General features: G+C 43.9%; 2 protein-coding genes across 3 annotated transcripts; one reads left to right on the forward strand and one right to left on the reverse strand.

The window, feature by feature from the left end:
• Positions 1–548: 548 nt before the first annotated feature.
• Positions 549–18,713, reverse strand: LOC306931608 (non-structural maintenance of chromosomes element 4 homolog A-like). 2 transcript variants are annotated; one of them, XM_079513056.1, is made up of 12 exons: positions 18,527–18,713; positions 15,902–16,103; positions 14,703–14,783; positions 12,860–12,990; positions 11,897–12,048; positions 10,104–10,203; positions 6,347–6,437; positions 6,147–6,241; positions 4,460–4,508; positions 3,903–3,988; positions 1,922–2,008; positions 549–1,852 (listed from the first exon to the last, which is right to left on the reverse strand). In XM_079513056.1, exons 2-11 carry the CDS (start codon positions 16,071–16,073, stop codon positions 1,943–1,945), a joined length of 1,023 nt encoding a protein of 340 aa, XP_079369182.1. In that variant the 5' UTR covers positions 16,074–16,103; positions 18,527–18,713; the 3' UTR covers positions 549–1,852; positions 1,922–1,942. The 2 variants fall into 2 exon arrangements, with proteins under 2 accessions (XP_079369182.1, XP_079369181.1); XM_079513055.1 differs by having other exon boundaries at positions 549–2,008; positions 18,527–18,712.
• Positions 18,714–20,427: 1,714 nt separating this feature from the next.
• LOC306931487 (uncharacterized protein) lies at positions 20,428–21,960 on the forward strand (the record flags this gene model as incomplete). The annotated part of the gene is made up of 1 exon (XM_079512886.1): positions 20,428–21,960. One exon carries the CDS (start codon positions 20,428–20,430, stop codon positions 21,958–21,960), a length of 1,533 nt encoding a protein of 510 aa, XP_079369012.1.
• Between the last annotated feature and the right edge of the window lie 1,269 nt (positions 21,961–23,229).

Below are 23,229 nucleotides of genomic sequence, written 5' to 3' on the forward strand. Positions count from 1 at the left end.
CAGCAGAAACCATGCTCATTGGTCGGTTACGGGTTCAGTGATCAGAAACCATTTAATTGGTCGGTTACGGGTTCAGTGATCGAGTAAAGTAAAGTAGCCTTGCCGAGCCATGAGGCCCACAGGGCAGGAGCCTATCTCCTGTTTCTGTAGCGTGAGGCAGCTTGATGTACAAGTACACCCCCTGGACATGACGCTAGTATGTCGCAGGGCCTTACCCCCAATCCAACCCTTGATGCTGAGTGTCAAGCAGGGAGGCACTGGGTCCCATTTTTAGAGTCTTTGGTATGACCCGGCCGGGGATTGAACCCCGACCTCCCAGTCTCAGGGCGGACACTCTAACCACAAGGCCACTGAGCTGGTGTAGTGATCGAGTACTGGTTCCCAAACACTGGGTCGAGACCCATTTGTGGCTCACAGACACATGAGTCCCTTTCATTTAATTGTGTAGTTTCCTACATTTTATTTCGAAACGTGTAAAAGAAATTAAAAAGTTCCCAAAAGCAAGTTGATAGCATGAATTAATACAAAATTAAAAGAAATTCCACAAATTAGAAAACAAAGTAGTGAAAATAGCCAATCTACAAGCTTACAACGCTCTTCCGAGCCACTGCTCAGAAGCAGTGGTGGAATAAGAAAAGAACTCTTGTTGTAAAATTAAAAAACAAAAGTAGCAATGCCACAATGTAGAAATACATACATTTGTTATTTTCAAATGGCCGATATAGAGATATATCGGTGGCGCGCTATGATCTTGTAGATCTGCTATTTTTCAATAGCTAAAGTATAACATAATGCTTAGTTAAAACACCAAAAGGAGTTTCCGTCCAGAATGGGTTAAAACACTCTCCCCAACCTCACACCAATGGTTAGGTTTTGGCACCGTTTTACTGAGGTGAAGGTTGGGAATAAGGTTAGGTTTAACCGTTTAAGCAGTTTACTTACGTTATGTGTAGTAATACCAGGCTGAGCAGTTCCGCCGGTGTCCACCGGGGTGACTGGGGAGTATTCGGCTGAAGTGGTTAGTGTTTTTTTAAATAATTATCAAAATAAAAAAAGTAACTAATTTCCATATAATTGTAAAGTGGAGTAAAAGTACAATACTTTAGTCGGGTAGAAGTAAATGTAAATACTGAAGAAAGCAAAAATACTTCAAAAATGTACAATATTAAACAATATTAAGTACAGTACTTGAGTTCATGTACTTGACCATTAACTACTGAAGCCCCATTTAAAACATTTAAAATAGCCGATCTTCAAACGCTCACATGTTGCGTTGCAATGTGTTGACCTTGTAGATCTGCCATTTTCTGAAGATTGATATGATTTATTAATAACTTCATAAATTACGAACTAGTAACTATAACTGTAGCAGTCATTTGTACAATATTTCCCACTGATATGTAGTGGGAGTAGAAGTATAAAGAAATGGAAATAAAAAGTAAGTAAAGTAAAAGTACCATGAAATTGTACATACTTGAGTAAATGTACTCAAGTCAGAAGGCTCTACTGCTCAGAATGCATTAGGGCATTCACTTGAAAAGCAGTTAATAAAAATAAAAAAAAACACTCACTATTTTCTCTTTTATTATTCAAAATATAAAATACAGAAATTACAGTTGGGCTGGGCAATATGCCTTAAAATCACAAAGAATGTGTGGCTCAATAACGATAAAACAACATTACAACAAACATACATTTTCTAAAGATTACCAAAACAACGATGAATCAAATGATTGTAAAAAAGGAAACACATGTGAAAATAGCAGATCTACAAGCTCACAACGCATCGCGATGCTACGCATTATGAGCTTGTAGATCAGCTATTCAATATTTTATGCAGCACGTGTAAATACTAAATAGTGTATTTAGTATTTACACGTGCTGCATTCCATAGATACATTTTTATGCAGCCATAAGAAACAAAAAAAAAAAACATTAAAGATTACTCCACATTTTGACTATTTGCTGGGATCATGGGCGCTGTGATCTCAAAAGCTTCAATTAGGTCCTAGGAAAAAAATGATAAAATAAAAATTACTATGTGTCGTCTCAAAATACAATGTTATACCAAGTGTGACAGTTATGGGCCACAGGAAAAAAACAGGAATTGAGAAGCACACCATTGCAATAAAAGGTGCGATTTTGAATTACTTTTGCAAACATTTTCTAAAAAAGGGCATGTTGTTAAAGTCACATTAAGGAAAGTATGCGTTCTCTAGCAGCAGCTTGAATATAGTTAAAATCATCCCAATTTAACCCATTTTGACCTGAGATCAGATTCTAAAAAATGTCTTCTACATCCTGACAGTTTTCTGAAAAAGCTATGTTTCTATGTCAGTCGTTCTTCGATTTTTCAAAAATATTTTTCAATAGCCAAAGCATAACATAATGCTAACACCAAAAGGGGTTCCCGCCCAAAATGCGTTAAAGTCATTGTCCTTTGGTTTTCTAGCTTTGTGAAGGAGTGCCTTCACTGCCTTGTGTTCACAGGTTCAACTGAAACGGAATTGAATTATGATAGCGATTGTTCAGACCATACAAGTAATACATAAGTACTATTGGATGCACGTCTCATACTTTACTTTATTTGTTTATTTAGTCGGGACAATGTACATTACATTAAAGGAGCATTCAGTGATTTGGGTGATTTGGAAAACCACCCAGTCCGCCCCGGTAACAAAATGTGCACATGCACGCTCTACAGTGGCAAGGACAGTCTAAGAAGGATGAGACGCGAAGACCGTACGGGCGACGCCATGTTGCTTTGGAAGGAAAGAAACATGCGCAGTTGAGACCAAGGAAGCTGAACGCGGAAGTGTTGGCTGCATATAGCCCATTGCGCATGTTTCTTTCCTTCCAAAGCAACATGGCGTCGCCCGTACGGTCTTCGCGTCTCATCCTTCTTAGACTGTCCTTGTACAGTGGGGGGAAGTGCACCAAGGCCCGCCCCCACTCGATCATGATTGGAGGAAGGCCCCTCTCATCCTGATTGGATGAAGGTTTTGCCACCCGCCACCAAAACTGAAACTAGGGTTTTTTGACCCCAGGGGCTCACTGGGGACAGGGAGGATTTCCTTATATGGTCAGCACACTCTAGGAGGATTATCCAGAAAAAAATAAGTGATATTTGAATTAAGTCAAATCACTGAATATACCTTTAAAAATGCAGTGTAAATATACCAGATTTAGCAAAACATGCTAATTTCCATCTGCAGTCCCCAGACATCGAACATCAAACAGTACATCAAACAGGGCTGACATACAGGACATAGCATACAAATACCTAGTACATTTCAAACGTATTAAGACTAGTAAGAATAAAAATAAGAAAAGATTAAACTATTATTAGGGTTTAATCTTTTCTTATTTTTATTCTTACTAGTCTTAATACGTTAGAAATGCACTAGGTATTTGTATGCCATGTCCTGTATGTCAGCCCTGTTTGTACTGTACTGTTCATGCATGTCTCTTTATGCTTTTATACCAGAATGATTTGGTTTATGCCACAGTGACACAAGCAGTGGTTCTGGATCTAGAGGCACCACTTGTATTCTTGAAACGGTCCATAATGGCCCAGTCGCTCTAGCCTGGCTAATAAGCCAGACCGAATCAGCCGCTGGCAAAAGAAAATTGCCTGCCGGCGGATTACGGTCTGGAGATTGGCCACACCAGAGAACTGGTGTGGCCAATCGGGACACGGTATGCAATATGGGCGGGCTTTGGTACAGTGCCGTTCAATGCTTGAGACCTTTGACTGACAGTAGCTCTAACCAATTGCGTCAAAGAGAAAATGTTTGAACCCGCCCCCCGGGAAACAAGATCCATACACAGCATCTCCAGACTCAAATACCACACACAGTGTGATTTGAGTCTGGCTTATTAGCCAGGCTACAGTCGCTCACCTTCCAGCTCTGCATGCTGATGGACATGATGCATTGTTTACGGATGGCCGATTCTGCTTTGTCAGTCTCCCCTGATGTCACAGGGGCTGAAAGCGTGCACACGCACGCACACACACACACACACACACACACACACACACACACACACACACATCTATTAATTCAAATATGTTTGGTCTCTGCTGGCCACACACGCAAAACTCATTGAAATAGTTGAAAATGATTGATATGCCACAGTCTTGTTTATCACTGCGGGGTTGAAAGCTTGACAAGCATAGAAGAGATGCCAAAAGGGGACTCAGCCATGGTAAAAACATATGGAAAATACTTATTATCATTGTAAAATAGTAATTGAAAGAATATCAATTAATATTACCTTTGTCACTAAGCATTATTGTACAATAAGATTATTGTTCATCCAATATTCCACAAACGCACCATGCACCCATTGATGTCGTTTGCATTTCCATTCCATATTCTGTCCTGTATCTAGACAACTATAGATTTGTATTTCTCAAAAATGTAAAAATGCTGATATGACAAAACAGCAGTCTTACCAATACAGGGCAGCTTGTTTGCATCCAGGTACATCCTGGCCATACCATCCTGCAAAACAAACATCACAATGAATATACAGTACATACAGTACATCCAGGTACATCCTGGCCATACCATCCTGCAAAACAACATAACACAACATAACATAACATCCAGGTACATCCTGGCCATACCATCCTGCAAAACAAACATCACAATGAAGATACAGTACATACAGTACATCCAGGTACATCCTGGCCATACCATCCTGCAAAACAAACATCACAATGAATATACAGTACATACAGTACATCCAGGTACATCCTGGCCATACCATCCTGCAAAACAAACATCACAATGAATATACAACCATCCAGGTACATCCTGGCCATACCATCCTGCAAAACAACATAACACAACATAACATAACATCCAGGTACATCCTGGCCATACCATCCTGCAAAACAAACATCACAATGAAGATACAGTACAGTCCCCTCAAGCTCTGGTCCATAGCCTTCTACTGCTTCTACCATTCTGCCCTGCAGTAGAAGCTCTGGTCCACAGCCTTCTACTGCTTCTACCATTCTGCCCTGCAGTAGAAGCTCTGGTCCATAGCCTTCTACTGCTTCTACCATTCTGCAGTATAAGGCTATGGACCAGAGCTAAGTCCCCTCAAGCTCTGGTCCATAGCCTTCTACTGCTTCTACCATTCTGCCCTGCAGTAGAAGGCTCTGGTCCATAGCCTTCTACTGCTTCTACCATTCTGCCCTGCAGTAGAAGCTCTGGTCCATAGCCTTCTACTGCTTCTACCATTCTGCCCTGCAGTAGAAGGCTCTGGTCCATAGCCTTCTACTGCTTCTACCATTCTGCCCTGCAGTAGAAGCTCTGGTCCATAGCCTTCTACTGCTTCTACCATTCTGCCCTGCAGTAGAAGCTCTGGTCCATAGCCTTCTACTGCTTCTACCATTCTGCCCTGCAGTATAAGGCTATGGACCAGAGCTAAGTCCCCTCAAGCTCTGGTCCATAGCCTTCTACTGCTTCTACCATTCTGCCCTGCAGTAGAAGGCTATGGGACCTTCTACTGCTTCTACCATTCTGCCCTGCAGTAGAAGGCTATGGGACTTTCGGTTTTAAATCTCAAATCGAAATCAGACCAGCCTCTCCTCTTTAGCGTATTTTAAAAGAACGTTTTTGCTACTCACCAAAACAAAGGCGGGTTGTGTCATTAGAAAGCCTACTTTCCTTAGTGGACGCACTCTGAGCCCCCCACCACACGTATAAACGGTACTTTTTGGCCAGAAAGAGATTATTTTTCACCGGAGGAAAAATATTCTCTATGAGGGAGTTCTCTGGGAAATATCGGTAGAGGAGTAACTAAAAGTAACTAAAAGTAACTGGAGTAACTAAAAGTATTTTCTTTCCCGGTGGAAACAAAATCCCTTTTTGACCAAAAAGTACCGTTTATACGTGTGGTGGGGGGCTCAGAGTGCGTCCACTAAGGAAAGTAGGCTTTCTATTGACACAGCCCGTCTTTGTATTGGTGAGTAGGTCAAACGTTTGTGAGATTTCCACTAAAGAAAAAAACGAAAGTCCCATAGCCTTTACTGCAGGGCAGAATCGTAGAAGCAGTAGAAGGCTATGGACCAGAGCTAAGTCCCCTCAAGCTTCCAAACTCTGATGTGAACATTTAAACAGATGACTCACCCTGAGGAGGAACGATGTGTGAAACATGTTTTCCACTGTATGTGAGAACGACGTGGGATCAATAACAAACTCATAGTAGGATATGGGTGAAGTTGCTGCAAATTGACAGAAAAATTTAAATGAGACATTTGTCTGTTTGAAACTTATTATTCTTTTGAAAGTTTGAAAGTTATTATTCCTGTTGTGGAGTTTGAACTCACGATCTTCTGCATGGTAACTCGTCAAGAATCCCAGAATCCTCTCTACCTCCTTCTCGGTGGCCTCTTGGTGAGACTCTTCCATTTGCTTCAACTTGAAGACAAGAAAATGGACAAGATGCATTAACTTTGTAGACTTGAATAATAACATCTAGTGTAATGTATCTTTTGGACATAAGTGAGTCTCAATAAATTACAATTACTGTACATGCTGAGCTGAATAATGGGTTATTGTCAATGATCCACTGTTCAGTCAGTCAGTGAGTGTGTGCGTGCGTGCGTGTTGTTATTAATAATACATGCTGAACAAAATGACAAGAACATTGTCTTTGGTCATGCACTGCGAGTGTAGCAAAGAAAGTCAGCAGTGGATATACAATGTAGCTGAAACAAAATCAGTTGTATACCCTAGTTATGTTGCAGCACTAAACCTTTACCTGGCGGCTGGCACCCTAGTTATGTTGCAGCACTAAACCTTTACCTGGCGGCTGGCACCCTAGTTATGTTGGCACCCTAGTTATGTTGCAGCACTAAACCTTTGCCTGGCGGCTGGCACCCTAGTTATGTTGCAGCACTAAACCTTTACCTGGCGGCTGGCACCCTAGTTATGTTGCAGCACTAAACCTTTACCTGGCGGCTGGCACCCTAGTTATGTTGCAGCACTAAACCTTTACCTGGCGGCTGGCACCCTAGTTATGTTGGCACCCTAGTTATTATGAAACCCTAGTTATGTTGCAGCACTAAACCTTTACCTGGCGGCTGGCACCCTAGTTATGTTGGCACCCTAGTTATTATGAAACCCTAGTTATGTTGCAGCACTAAACCTTTACCTGACGGCTGGCACCCTAGTTATGTTGCAGCACTAAACCTTTACCTGACGGCTGGCACCCTAGTTATGTTGGCACCCTAGTTATGTTGCAGCACTAAACCTTTACCTGACGGCTGGCACCCTAGTTATGTTGGCACCCTAGTTATGTTGGCACCCTAGTTATGTTGGCACCCTAGTTATGTTGCAGCACTAAACCTTTACCTGACGGCTGGCACCCTAGTTATGTTGGCACCCTAGTTATGTTGGCACCCTAGTTATGTTGGCACCCTAGTTATGTTGCAGCACTAAACCTTTACCTGACGGCTGGCACCCTAGTTATGTTGGCACCCTAGTTATGTTGGCACCCTAGTTATGTTGGCACCCTAGTTATGTTGCAGCACTAAACCTTTACCTGACGGCTGGCACCCTAGTTATGTTGCAGCACTAAACCTTTACCTGACGGCTGGCACCCTAGTTATGTTGGCACCCTAGTTATGTTGGCACCCTAGTTATGTTGCAGCACTAAACCTTTACCTGGTGGCTGGCACCCTAGTTATGTTGGCACCCTAGTTATGTTGGCACCCTAGTTATTATGGCACCCTAGTTATGTTGGCACCCTAGTTATTATGGCACCCTAGTTATGTTGCAGCACTAAACCGTTTTCTTTGCAATCATACTCAATGTGCTCACGATTTATATTCTGAAATTGAAATTAAAAGTTTGATTTTGAAATTCTAAATCATCATATTAAACCAGGATGCAGATTCTTGCAGTAATTATTATGTATCAGCTGTTACTGTGTCTCGTCCAAAGGGGAAAAGACACAGGTTTGAGGCAGCTTTTCAAAGTAAAATCTGCCTCATCTGCTGGGCACTCTAGCGCCTTTATTCTGAAAGATTCCTAGGCAAAAAAAAAAGTGTTAATTTACACAGAAAAAACCCGAAATGAAATGTACCTGAGCTGGCATGGTCCGTTGGGTCTCCTTACCTGAGCTGGCATGGTCCGTTGGGTCTCCTTAGTGGGTGCCTTTCTAAATGAAATGTACCTGAGCTGGCATGGTCCGTTGGGTCTCCTTAGTGGGTGCCTTTCTAAATGAAATGTACCTGAGCTGGCATGGTCCGTTGGGTCTCCTTAGTGGGTGCCTTTCTAAATGAGATGTACCTGAGCTGGCATGGTCCGTTGGGTCTCCTTACCTGAGCTGGCATGGTCCGTTGGGTCTCCTTAGTGGGTGCCTTTCTAAATGAAATGTACCTGAGCTGGCATGGTCCGTTGGGTCTCCTTAGTGGGTGCCTTTCTAAATGAAATGTACCTGAGCTGGCATGGTCCGTTGGGTCTCCTTACCTGAGCTGGCATGGTCCGTTGGGTCTCCTTAGTGACTTAATGAAATGTACCTGAGCTGGCATGGTCCGTTGGGTCTCCTTAGTGGGTTAGGGTTAGGTACCTGAGCTGGCATGGTCCGTTGGGTCTCCTTAGTGGGTTAGGGTTAGGGTTAGGGTTAGGTACCTGAGCTGGCATGGTCCGTTGGGTCTCCTTAGTGGGTTAGGGTTAGGGTTAGGGTTAGGTACCTGAGCTGGCATGGTCCGTTGGGTCTCCTTAGTGGGTGCCTTACCTGAGCTGGCATGGTCCGTTGGGTCTCCTTAGTGGGTGCCTTTCTAAATGAAATGTACCTGAGCTGGCATGGTCCGTTGGGTCTCCTTAGTGGGTGCCTTTCTAAATGAAATGTACCTGAGCTGGCATGGTCCGTTGGGTCTCCTTAGTGGGTGCCTTTCTAAATGAAATGTACCTGAGCTGGCATGGTCCGTTGGGTCTCCTTAGTGGGTGCCTTTCTAAATGAAATGTACCTGAGCTGGCATGGTCCGTTGGGTCTCCTTAGTGGGTGCCTTTCTAAATGAAATGTACCTGAGCTGGCATGGTCCGTTGGGTCTCCTTAGTGGGTGCCTTTCTAAATGAAATGTACCTGAGCTGGCATGGTCCGTTGGGTCTCCTTAGTGGGTGCCTTTCTAAATGAAATGTACCTGAGCTGGCATGGTCCGTTGGGTCTTCTTAGTGGGTGCCTTTCTAAATGAAATGTACCTGAGCTGGCATGGTCCGTTGGGTCTCCTTAGTGGGTGCCTTTCTAAATGAAATGTACCTGAGCTGGCATGGTCCGTTGGGTCTCCTTAGTGGGTGGGGTTAGGGTTAGGGTTAATGTACCTGAGCTGGCATGGTCCGTTGGGTCTCCTTAGTGACTTAATGAAATGTACCTGAGCTGGCATGGTCCGTTGGGTCTCCTTAGTGGGTGCCTTTCTAAATGAAATGTACCTGAGCTGGCATGGTCCACTGGGTCTCCTTAGTGGGTGCCTTTCTAAATGAAATGTACCTGAGCTGGCATGGTCCGTTGGGTCTTCTTAGTGGGTGCCTTTCTAAATGAAATGTACCTGAGCTGGCATGGTCCGTTGGGTCTCCTTAGTGGGTGCCTTTCTAAATGAAATGTACCTGAGCTGGCATGGTCCGTTGGGTCTCCTTAGTGGGTGTAATGTACCTGTGGGTGTAATGTACCTGTGGGTGTAATGTACCTGTGGGTGTAATGTACCTGTGGGTGTAATGTACCTGTGGGTGTAATGTACCTGTGGGTGTAATGTACCTGTGGGTGTAATGTACCTGTGGGTGTAATGTACCTGTGGGTGTAATGTACCTGAGCTGGCATGGTCCGTTGGGTCTCCTTACCTGAGCTGGCATGGTCCGTTGGGTCTCCTTAGTGACTTAATGAAATGTACCTGAGCTGGCATGGTCCGTTGGGTCTCCTTAGTGGGTGTAATGTACCTGTGGGTGTAATGTACCTGTGGGTGTAATGTACCTGTGGGTGTAATGTACCTGTGGGTGTAATGTACCTGAGCTGGCATGGTCCGTTGGGTCTCCTTACCTGAGCTGGCATGGTCCGTTGGGTCTCCTTAGTGACTTAATGAAATGTACCTGAGCTGGCATGGTCCGTTGGGTCTCCTTAGTGGGTGCCTTCCTCTGGCGCTCTACCCTCTGCTTCGGAGGAGGGGGCTCTGCGAGGAATGAGCCCATCCTACCAGAACCAAAACAATGGAAACATAATAGAGCCACCATATATAACAGATTGCTTTGATGCCATCTGCGGAAGAGATGTAATAAACATTAACCCTTGGACTGCCACCCCTAATAGCAGCCTTCTTTTTATATATATATATATATATATATATAAAAATTATCCCACGATTTTGTAACCCATTTTTCACCCCTGTGTCAATTATCTAATGTGATCCTGGGCTCTACACACCCTCCGCCAACCTAGTCCCCATATATGGGGGACATGGGGAGAGCAACGGACTTGAACTCATGCTTCCTTCATGCCTGAGTGTCCAAGTTGCTCCTTTACACCTGACAGGGGGGATTTTCCCTGGTTGGACGTAGCGCGTGGAAGGAACACGTTATTCCAAACAGTTCCTTTCCCCTCCATCAGGCGCCCCGGCTGGCCAGGGGGAGGCAGTTTAGAGACCAGGATTACTGCATGTTTTTTGTGAGGGTACCTACCCTAGGGGACACGGGGAGAACATGCAAACTCCACACAGAAAGGCCCTTTCGCCAACCCTGCCTCGGGTATGGGCACTGATGACGCGGAGGAGAGGACACGCCGCCAGCGCCCACAGTGTCCCGAGCGGGAATCGAACCCAGGACCTTCTAGCTGTGAGGCGACAGCACTACCAACTGTGCCACCCTGCTTTTCACTGCCTTCTGCCAGCTCTAGACGAATAAATATTTGTTTTCAACACACACACACACACACACACACACACACACACACACACACACACACACACACACACACACACACACACACACACACACACACACACACACACACACACACACACACACACACACACACACACACACACACACACACACACACACACACACACACACACACACACACACACACACACACACACACTAAAAAAATATTACAAATTCTGCTCGATTCTTGAAATGAAATCAAAAAGCATAAATAGACAGACATCAAAAAGCAATAACCATTCAATTTCCTTGATCTTCCTACATTGTTGTAGGATTATACCATAATCATAAATTGTAATATAATGATATTGTCTTTACAGAGTAATGGGAGAAAATAGTTTATAATTTTCCGACAAAAATATGAGTTTTTCAGGAATCCACAAAGATATTACTCTGCAGGTAAATGTATGAAACAGTCAGACCCAACTACAGTAGAGAATGAAGAGTATTATTATTATTAATGAAGATTATTATTATGAAGATACAGTAGATCAGGGGTGGGCAACTTTGACGATGGAGAGGGCCACTATATTTCCACACTCACTCCCTAGGGCCATATATTACTGTCGTCGCAAAAATAGCCGATCTACAAGCTCAAAACGCGCCGCGCTGCGACGCGTTTTGAGCTTGTAGATCGGCAATTTTTGCAAAATTCGAATTGAAATCTTGAATTTTTGCTATTTTTGAATTGGAATCCTGAAAATTAACATTTTTACGTCATTTCAAATGCCTTTAATTATACTTGTGTTGAGCAATGAGCTACTAATTTAGACTGAAGTAATTAAAGCGGGTCATGTTTGCATGTTGTGGAATAGTAACAGCTGAAATCAATATTATATCAGTATTCTGACATTAACCTGAGGGCCACATTAAGTGAAGGTGGGGGCCGCCAGTTGCCCAGCCCTGCAGTAGATAATGGCAGGTGAAGTGATGGGGCCACTCACATGTAATGGAAGGTTGGAGCCGTCTTGAAGCAGCACTGGGCTCTCTTGGCGACCCGATGCCAGGCGTCTTGGGGAAGGTAGCCGTCGGCTGCCACTCCGTTTTCCTCATCCTCGTCCTCGTTCTCCAGTCGGTTAAGCCCCATGAAGTTCAGCTTTCAGACGGACAGATGATAATGAGAGAAACATCAGCCAACACGGTTATATATGTGTGAATAATGGCCATGTGTAATTGTTCAATTGAAATGTGCAAATTAGTGAAATCGCAGCCCAATCTCACCCAAACAAACACAGTGAAATAGCACGGATTGGCAATTCCATACATACATGCCTAGAAAAACCCCAAATCCATACATATCATACTACTACTGTTTTGACCACGACAGAGGCATGGCTTTCACTAGTAGTGCATGTTCATGGACACTTTTTCATGAGTTTGACATTATTCACGATTCTGTGCCATTGGGTTTAACCCATTTTGACCTGAGATCAGATTCTAAAAATGTCTTCTAAATCCTACAGTTTTCTGAAAAAGCTATGTCATTCTTCGATTTTTAAAAAATAGCAGACCTACAAGCTCGTAGCGCGCCACTCGGTGGCGCGCTATGAGCTTGTAGATCTGCTATTTTTCAATAGCTAAAGCATAACATAATGCTAACACCAAAAGGGGTTCCCGCCCAAAATGGGTTAACTCGGACAGAGCCGAGTCGGCTCTACCGAACTTCGCAACGTTCGACACGGCAAATTGCACACTCACTGGTGGTCCCTCTCGTGGCTCAGGTTCGGTAGAGATGGCACCCCTCCCCATAGACACAGTCTAGACACAGTCTATGGGGAGGATTTCAGTGTAATATGTACGGATTTTGGGGGGTTTCTAGGCGTGTATGTACAGAATTGTGCCATTCGTGCCATTTCACCGTGTTTGGGTGAGACCGGGTTGGAAATCTACTTCACATTTGGACTCACGAGGTGCTCCGCGAAGGCAGACGGGTCAAAGGCGCTGCCCTCAACAAACAGCTGGCTGGCCTTCTCTTTGCACAGGTCAGCGGTCACGACCAGTAGCTGGGTGTCCAGGGCTGCTTCTCGAGCCTGGCGGACTGACAAGGAACAACTCATTAAGGTCTCATTAAGGTCAGCTGGCTGGCCTTCTCCTTGCACAGGTCAGCGGTCACGACCAGTAGCTGGGTGTCCAGGGCTGCTTCTCGAGCCTGGCGGACTGACAAGGAACAACTCATTAAGGTCTCATTAAGGTCTCATTAAGGTCAGCTGGCTGGCCTTCTCCTTGCACAGGTCTGCGGTCACCACCAGTAGCTGGGTGTCCAGGGCTGCTTCTCGAGCCTGGCGGACTGCCAGGGAACAACTCATTAAGGGGCATTCCACTAATTTTCAACATTTTACTATGTCATTAATATACCTTAGAGCTGTTGTGTGGAAATAATAAAAAAGTCCCCCCCATTCTGTGTTTCCTAGAACTAGAGGTCTGAAAAAAATCATTAATATGGTGAAACACATCTTGATGACATCATCAAGATGTGTTTCACCATGTTAATGATCTTTTTCATAATTACAGTTCTGGGGAACACAGAACTGTCCCACTGTAGAGTCCCGCTGTAGAGTGCTGCTGAATGAACCCTGACAGAACTCAGCTGTAGTCCCGCTGTAGAGTGCTGCTGAATGAACCCTGACAGAACTCAGCTGTAGTCCCGCTGTAGAGTGCTGCTGAATGAACCCTGACAGAACTCAGCTGTAGTCCCGCTGTAGAGTGCTGCTGAATGAACCCTGACAGAACTCAGCTGTAGTCCCGCTGTAGAGTGCTGCTGAATGAACCCTGACAGAACTCAGCTGTAGTCCCGCTGTAGAGTGCTGCTGAATGAACCCTGACAGAACTCAGCTGTAGTCCCGCTGTAGAGTGCTGCTGAATGAACCCTGACAGAACTCAGCTGTAGTCCCGCTGTAGAGTGCTGCTGAATGAACCCTGACAGAACTCAGCTGTAGTCCCGCTGTAGAGTGCTGCTGAATGAACCCTGACAGAACTCAGCTGTAGTCCCGCTGTAGAGTGCTGCTGAATGAACCCTGACAGAACTCAGCTGTAGTCCCGCTGTAGAGTGCTGCTGAATGAACCCTGACAGAACTCAGCTGTAGTCCCGCTGTAGGAGTGCTGCTGAATGAACCCTGACAGAACTCAGCTGTAGTCCCGCTGTAGAGTGCTGCTGAATGAACCCTGACAGAACTCAGGATTTCTGGGACTTCAGTTATACAGAGGCCAGAGTTTTACACATTTCTTATTATTAACAATATTAATGCCAGTCTTCTTAACCCATTTAGGCCCGACGTCGAAATTTAAAAAATGTCTTCAAAATCCTGACAGTTTTCTGAAAAACCTTGTGTTTCTGTATCAGTGGTGCTCAATATTTAATTTCAAGGACCCCAAAAATTATATGTAATATGCCTCCGTCCCCCCCCCCCCCATCTGAAAAAATGTTTTTCCAGGGACCCCAACCCAGAAGCAAAGATTTGAGTTACAATGTTCACTCTGTAATAATATATATTGAAAGATTTGCACCACATTTTCAAAAATAGCAGACCTACAAGCTCGTAGCGCGCCACTCGGTGGCGCGCTACGAGCTTGTAGATCTGCTATTTTTCAATAGCTAAAGCATGACATGATGCTTGAAAAAGGGGTTCCCGACTTTTTCGGGTTTTTAGCAGCGTCTTTCCGCCGGTTTTCCAAAAAAAACGTGTCCAGTCTGCAAGGACCTTAATTCTCATTTCTCACCCCACATTGAGATTTGTTGCATTCTGCACCTACCATCTTTAAAAAGTTTGTTTGCCTCCTCCAAGACTTCGGTCAGCTTGTTATTGGCAGGACTCAGCATCTGCTCTCGGTCCTCTGTAAGAGACACACTGTATCAATCAACTGTATCAATCAACTGTATCAATCAACTGTATCAATCAACTGTATCAATCATACTGTATCAATCAACTGTATCAATCATACTGTATCAATCAAGACATACTGTATCAATCAACTGTATCAATCATACTGTATCAATCATACTGTATCAATCAACTGTATCAATCATACTGTATCAATCAACTGTATCAATCATACTGTATCAATCATACTGTATCAATCAACTGTATCAATCATACTGTATCAATCAACTGTATCAATCATACTGTATCAATCAACTGTATCAATCATACTGTATCAATCATACTGTATCAATCATACTGTATCAATCATACTGTATCAATCAACTGTATCAATCATACTGTATCAATCAACTGTATCAATCAACTGTATCAATCATACTGTATCAATCAACTATCAATCATACTGTATCAATCAACTGTATCAATCATACTGTATCAATCAACTGTATCAATCAACTGTATCAATCATACTGTATCAATCAAGACATACTGTATCAATCAACTGTATCAATCAAACTGTATCAATCAACTGTATCAATCATACTGTATCAATCAACTGTATCAATCATACTGTATCAATCAAGACATACTGTATCAATCAACACGCAGCAAAGTAGAAACTATTAAAGCTACCACCACAATTCTAAATATCAATTACAGCATAACCCCACTCTGCCCTCACTCATGAAACTTCAAGTAGCGTATAATGATGCCATGAGAATTTTACTCAAAAAGCCTAGATGGTGCAGTGCAAGTGAAATGTTTGTGGCTGCAAGAGTCAATACTTTTCAAGCTGTTCTCCGGAACTTAATGCATAGATTCATGTTCGCTTGGATGAGTGTGTGAATAGCATCATCGTCAGTATAAGTAACCCTGTCAAAAGCTGGACTAGATACTCCTCTAGCCTTTGAAGACATTGGCTTAAAAGCCTTTATTTATAACTGTCACAAATGCCTGTCTAACATGTACATTTGGACTGTTTTTTTATTGGATGTATATTGTATTTTGTGTTTTGTATGTTTCTCTATGGACCCCAAGTCTGCAATAAAGGCATTCATTCATGCTACTCACCTTGAACCGAGTTTATAAGCTCCCTGTACTTGGTACGGATCTCTCTCCTCAGGGCGGGATCATCCTCCTCCTCTAGCCCCCCAGCAGGCATTACATCTTCATCTCGACCAGCGTTGCCATTCTGCCGAGGTGTGGCCCCTCCGCTACCTCGCTTTCCTCCTCCTCGTCTCATGTCTGTAGATATGTAGATATAGTAGCCCTACTAATAAAAAACACATACAATACAGAGATTAAAATAGGGTGCATTTTGCATCCACAGGATGCAGGTCTACTGTACTACTGTACTGTTTTTTTAATTCTAGTTTATTTTGCTAGCTTTAGTTATATTAATCATTTCTTCTTCTTCTATTCTACATGAATATAACTACATTATAACCATATAAAATGAAATGCTTTTGTAATTGTTAAATTCTGCAATTTGTAAAAATATGACTCCTATAACGTGGTTGAAGTGGGACTCATAAAATGTCCCTGGGACTCATCTAAAAGACCATCCCTGCATCCCGGGTTAGGGTTAGTTACTCATTACATTGAAAACCTATTTACATCACTGCAATATTTGAAACATATTTTAGAGGTAGCAGGGTACAAAGTGAAGGTATTTTTTTGTTCACTGAATTTATCTTTATAGCTGTTGTGGGGTGGTACACTGCCTAGTTAGTACATGCTGCCTCAAGAGATATGTTTGGGGGAAGATAGTAGCCTGGCTTGGCCAGCCTCATAGCGGGTATTCACTGAAGATTCCTCCCCTCATATGCGGTGAGGAAGCGTCAGTGAATCTCTGCTATGAGTCTGGCCCCGCCAGGCTAGGAAGATAGCTTCTGCCACCGAGTTTTGTTGTGGAGTTTGGGGAATTATTTAGTCTGTTGAACTGAGCTGACTTAGAGCTATAAAGAGACTTTTAAACTTAAATTTGTAAGGGAAAGCAATGAAGCATGCACATAGAGGTAAGCCATTCCAGTATTTATATGAAGGTTTTATTAGCACTAAACGGTTCACACCACAAGCATGGGTTTAAAAACCAAATAGGCCAGCATGAAGCGGATTGAAGCCTACGAGTCACATGGTCGTCTGATAAACCTATCTGCTAAACGGCATCATTCCACCTCTCTGGTTCGCCTCAAGGCCCCTCCATGTTGGCAGAGAACACGGTTGAGACCCCCATGTTGGCAGAGAACACGGTTGAGACCCCCCATGTTGGCAGAGAACACGGTTGAGACCCCCATGTTGGCAGAGAACACGGTTGAGACCCCCATGTTGGCAGAGAACACGGTTGAGACCCCCAGTCAGTCAAGTGTGCTGAGAACCAAGAACCTTTGTGCGTTCGCTGCGTGGTTTGTTTTTCTTTTCTTTGCTTTACCTCAAAGTGGGGGTAGGGGGACCCCCAAGTAGGGGGACCCCCAGGGGTCCTTGAGGGCGTTCCAGGGGGTCCCCAGGAAAATTGGTCAGGCTACTACTTGGCCTCACACCTACAACTCAACTAACCCTTGCTAATTTTGTAAGGGTGGGGGTGGCTCACGGTAGAAGAGACGAGAGTATATATATATATGTTTCTTTTCCCTTTTTACGATGAATTCCTGTTGTACTTTGTCTATATAGAAGTGTCTATTTGTACGTCTCTAAATGTTTTGATGAATTGAACACGATGGACCCTCTTGTAAACAAGTGTAATGCTTTATTGGGTCGTCCACTCACAGTTAACAGTCTTTGTATTGAGTTTGTGCTTGAAATGTACTGTAATTCTGCAAACTGTTGATAAATATTTCAATCAATCAGAAACTTGCAATGGTCCTGGTGCACAAGATCCACTTCACTCGTACTCGTTTGATGTTTTTGCATAGAATTTGAAATATACATTTTGCTTGTTGATTCTATTTTTGTTTGGTTTTTCCCACGCTTGGTTTTGTCTCACTTTCTAAATTGATTATCTCCTGCTGTGTGTCTCCTAGGCTATTAGTTTGTCACTCTCTTAGTATTGTATGTGCGTCTGTGCTTTTCTTTGCAAACCGTTAGTATTCAATCAATCAAACAAATCCCAGGACATAATGGTTACAGATTGCATCATTGCAGCGTTACATTTAGCCTAAGATTTAGACTCTCGTAGCCTAGATGTATTTCAGTCAGAATCGATAAATGCATCTATGAGTCTAAATCTTAGGCTACGTTACATTATGATTGTACAAATGTAAATTAACACTGAAAGACTGTACTGTGAGCAAGGCGAGCAATGCAAGGGCAGTTCCTTCTTCCTGAACCTTAAAACCAAAATAATGTCCGCACGCACACCGATAATAAGCATATGTTCTTAAATCTGATTAGAAATACCACCAGTGATTTTGTTTCGGACTCACAGTACCCATAAAAAAGTAATCCATAGTACAAACAAAAGAAAAACGTAATCAGTGTTTCTACTGGCATCTGTGAGTAGCTATGACCGTTTTAACTATCTTTTACTTTTTAATATTTTGCACTGTAGATACTAGAATGGCGAAGAAAATGTTTTGCCAGGAAGGAGCCATGATCTATTCTAAGTGATCGACTAAAGCCTTTAATCATAGTTAGCCGTACGGCGTGTTTCTGTGGGGAAATAATAATATTTTGATATTTATGTCGATAAATGTTTACCTTCTTGCAGCTCGCATCAACACCGGAAGTAATGACAATGGCGGACTTTTCTTCACCTTTGATGGCAGTTGGTTGGTAGTATTGTCGCATTACCGCCACCTTCTGGTTAGTGCGGAGCACTGTCATCTCTCCACCGTCTGTGATGTCTGTCTTCTGCTGCCTTAGTTTGGGGCAGAGCCTTAGATATAGACACTAGATGGCACACTAAGGCCCAATCCCAATTGCCTCCCTCAAGCCCTGAGCCCTGAACCCTCATTGACTTTAGTGACGTCAGCTGTAAGTGCTTGAGGGAGAGGCTGCAAGGGCTCCAAATTGTTGTGAAAGGAATGGGACAGCACTTTGAAGATGAGTCCGCCATTCATGACACTTTGCATCACTTTATAAAACCTGTCCTTATTCACAGCCAGGGCCTACATGCATGACATGTCTATCATGTCTATTTATGTCGTTTTATTATTAGTTTCATAAATACACTTTCCTGTGTGATAGGGGTTGTAATATTCATAATTCATATATAATAATATTCATCATAAATTGCATTTCCATATACTTTTACTTATTTGCTCATTAGTCATTTCTCATCATGTTTCCCTTATTATTATTATTGTTATTAAATATATAGCCTATCCTTCCATTCCGTCTCCCTTTGAGAACAGTGAGAAAGCACTATTGTGTTTGTTGACATTCTAACCGCGATACATAACTAATTTGCATACTTAAATGATTGACGTTCGGAGGATCCCCCTCATTCCCCTGGTAACGCTATGAACTGTGGGTAATTTATTTGCCAACGTCAGCTAAAGTCAGCATCGATGCCGACTTTGGCAAAGGGCACATAAAGGGGCGGGGCTGAGCCCTCACTGACTTACCGATTTCAAATGGGACATCCCTCAAGCCCTCGCAGACTTCACATGAACACGCAGCTAAGTCAGTGAGGGCTCATTGAGTCAGCAAGGGAGCGGATTGGGATTGGGATTGGGCCCAACAGTCTGAAATTGAACTGGACTGTCCCTCTTTATTTGACTTGCCCTGTTGTTTTTACCATGGTTACAAAAAGAAGCATCTGTTTACTTTTTCCCCACTGGCGCAGCTCTAAAAAATATATTTGCACATGTCTGTTTTCATTAAAATAATGGCAGACGTATTCAACTATAAAACAGGTTTGTATTTAAATATTGTTTGTAACTAAAATTCTTATATTTAAATGACAATACATAGAACATGGAAAACAAAGAATATATGTTTGGTCAGGAATTCAGATCTTGTTTCTGCATTATAAAGTCAAATAGTAGCAATTATATTATTATTGTTTCTATCATACACCATTTTCTATAGTCTACCATTGCATTATAATGATAGATTTGTTTTGTTTTTTTCTTTTTCCTTATTTTTTTCAAACTGTTTTGTGTGGTACAAGTTGTGTTTGGAGGTGCTCCCCCTCTCCTAATTCGTTTTGCTACTGACCTGCTGTCTAGTGAACCGTCGTGGGACAGAAAGGGAATTAGCAGTTAATCCCTTCATGAAGACGCCTCACCGGTTCGCCCATATTGAAAGCCGAGTGGACGAACTGGACGCATGTTTCACAACTGAATCAGCCACTTCTATGCGAATCAGATGTCAAGAAGGGATGCCTGCCCTTAGAAAACAACAATCAACATTTTTTTTAAAGTAGGCTAAAGGTTTATTATTGTGTCCTCATGGGGGAAATTAGGTCGCTCTCTCCGATTATTCACCTGGATCTGAACAACTTTGACTCAACAGAAGCCGAGGACAGTCGGTATGTTTTAACGAGCCCCCGATCCCTAGAATCATGTGCTAGACTTGGTGTCAAGCCTGTTGAACTTTTGATTAAATCGTTGAATGAGTTCATTACTGAACGTCATGACATGCCATTTGAGGCAATGACGGTTATGCATGAATCCTATGAGAAGGAATGCCGAAGGCGCTTGAAACTGTGCCGAGAGGAGAGGGAACGGATCGTCAAGGAGGCGGCGGACGGAGGGCAGGGCAGCAAGAAACCTTCAACTCTAGAATCAGTCCTTGAGGTTTCAAGTCTGAGTGCCAATTATAAACCAAAATACTTATGTTCTGCAGATGAGAGAAAGGAACCCGTTCGGAATGAGAATCAGGGCTGTAACAGCAAATCCTCTAGCAGGCACACCTTATCTGATAAAAGACACAGACCAGAAAAGAGCTCCGTCTCCTCCAGCCTTAGCTTGGGAGAGCTCAGGCACTCTCCAGCCACAGAAATGCAGCTGGAGAGGCTTACAAGAGACATCCAGAAGGAGATGAATGTCACCATATCGGAGAGCGATCGCAAGATTGCAGCTCTGATGCTGATGAAGCACCAGGAGGAGCAAGCCCGTCTGAAGCAACGTCTACAGGAGGAGCAGGAGAGACAGGAGGCCAACAAACAGGAGGAGGTCCAACGCACTGAGACAGAGAAAAGGAGGCGGAAACAGTTAATGCGGAGCATGCGGCGCTGGCATGAGGACGTGGAGGCCCGCAGAAGGCTGATGGAGTGTCAGGAGAAAGATTTAGTAGGACTACGAGAGCAGGAGGTCCTACTGCACGATGACCGCTGGAGGAGGCTGACGGAGGAACTCCAGGCTCAGCGCCAGGAAAGAGCCGAGGCCTCCAGGAGAGAGGCAGAGCTACGCAAGCGTTACCAGGAGAAGATGCTCAGAGACAGGGATCAGGTGGAGGAAATGGAGAGGGAGAAGGAGTGGCAAGTTGCACTGGAGAAGGAGGAGAAAGCCAGGAAGACCAAAATGACACAGGAGAGAAGAGAGCGGAAGAGGCTGCAGCTGGGGAACCACCGGGAGCTGCTGCGACACCTCCTCCAGAGGCAGAAGGCAGAGCAGCAGCTGAAGGAGGAGGAGGATCTGATGAGAAACACCCTGGACGAGAGGCTGAGCCGCTGCTGGGAGAAACACGTCCAGGCCACGCAGGCCCGGGCGACTGGGCTCCAGGAGCGCTCTGCCCGGGCAGGGGAGCAGATCCACAGAGCCCAGCTTAGGGCCGAGCTGCAGAGTCAGCAGCAGCTGAGGCACAGGCAGCTTTTGGTCCAGCTAAGCCAGCATCGCACGGAGAAGGCCTCCCAGACTGCCTCCGCCCAGCACCAGGACAGAGCTCAGAAAGCCTACCAGAGCAACCAGGACAGGCAACTCTGCCACCAGCGAGTCAGAGATCGGGTGCTAAGGGAGGAGGAGGCACAGCGAGCGGCCAGAGAGAGCTACCTCACCACGAAGGAGTGCAGGAGGGAGAGGTTACAGAGACAGCGAGAGCAGATGCAGGAAGAGGCCCGCAGAGCAGCTCGCGCTTCCTTCCATGTGAGGGAGAGAGTTAGGCAACACATCACACAGTGTCGCACCTTTGACCAAATGTCTGTGGAAGCTCAGATCACTGCCTCCATGGGCCGTGTCAAACTGTAAAATAAACACCGGCAGTTTGGCTCCATATCTAGCATATGCAGAAACATTGTTTGTGTCATGAAGAGGCAAAAATAACATTTTCCTCAAAAAATACGTTATTTTAAGAAGGTGACAATAAACAATAAGCATGAAAAGATGACATTTTATTCATTAAATACTAGGACATTAAACAAAATGTGTCTGACTGACAATGAACTAGGATACACCTGACATTATTACTACCCTCAAGCTTTGTGTGCTGTATTCAAGTAAAAACGTTTTCTGTTATGGGATGTAGATCTGATCTGATCTTTTCAGTCACTTATATATAATAATAATCAGGTCACATGTGCATTTTTTTATTTTATTTTGTTACTAAAATGGGATTTCCAGTAAGTTTGAAGAGGAACTTCACACACTTTGGCATCAAAACTAAGCTCTTTTGTTGTGTGGTGGTAACTGGTAACAATGAGCTAGCTATCACCTTACTAATACGTTAGAATGTAGTTTATCCAGAAGGCACTGAACACAGACACAAGGAACTATCATGGAATCGTACCGGCGCGCGCGCGCGCACGCACGCACGCACGCACGCACGCACGCACGCACGCACGCACGCACGCACGCACGCACGCACGCACGCACGCACACACACACACACACACACACACACACACACACACACACACACACACACACACACACACACACACACACACACACACACACACACACACACACACACACACACACACACACACACACACACACACACACACACACACACACACACACACACACATATATTCAGCTCACATACTATTTCTAAAAACCTCTTCTTCTTCAAGAGTGAAAAGGGATTGTCAATGTTTGTCTTGCTCATAAACCACTTGAAACGGAGCATCCTTATTCTGGGCGTGTCAAATAGGCGAACATTTGGTGAATCTAAACTCACAACAGGCTATTTAGGATTTGTGTGTTGAGCGAAAACAGTATAGACCCCCTGATGGACCCCCCGTTCAATGAAGGGTTTAAAACAGTATAGACCCCCTGATGGACCCCCCGTTCAATGAAGGGTTTCAGTCAGAGGTGCCCAAACTTCTTTGACTTGAGAGCTAAAGAGCTTTAATGAGCTAAACAAGATCTACCCACCAAACAAAATATCCAATTGCTGTGAAAAAGAGTTAAACAATGTACCCGATGGTAGCCTGGCTAATAAGCCAGACCGAATCAGCCGTTGGCAAAAAAGAAAATTGCCTGCCGGCAGATTACGGTCTGGAGAGGCTCAAT

The sequence above is a fragment of the Electrona antarctica genome (assembly GCF_951216825.1).
Source record: "Electrona antarctica genome assembly, chromosome: 10".
Lineage (NCBI taxonomy): Eukaryota > Metazoa > Chordata > Actinopteri > Myctophiformes > Myctophidae > Electrona > Electrona antarctica.

Excerpts from the sequence above, each read along its gene's own strand:
- LOC306931608 (XM_079513056.1), bottom strand. The coding sequence starts at position 16,073 with ATGAGACGAGGAGGAGGAAAGCGAGGTAGCGGAGGGGCCACACCTCGG. Across the intron at positions 12,991-14,702 it reads AAACAAACTTTTTAAAGATG|TCCGCCAGGCTCGAGAAGCA; the intron begins GTAGGTGCAGAA and ends GTTCCTTGTCAG. Across the intron at positions 3,989-4,459 it reads AAACAAGCTGCCCTGTATTG|CCCCTGTGACATCAGGGGAG; the intron begins GTAAGACTGCTG and ends GCACGCTTTCAG.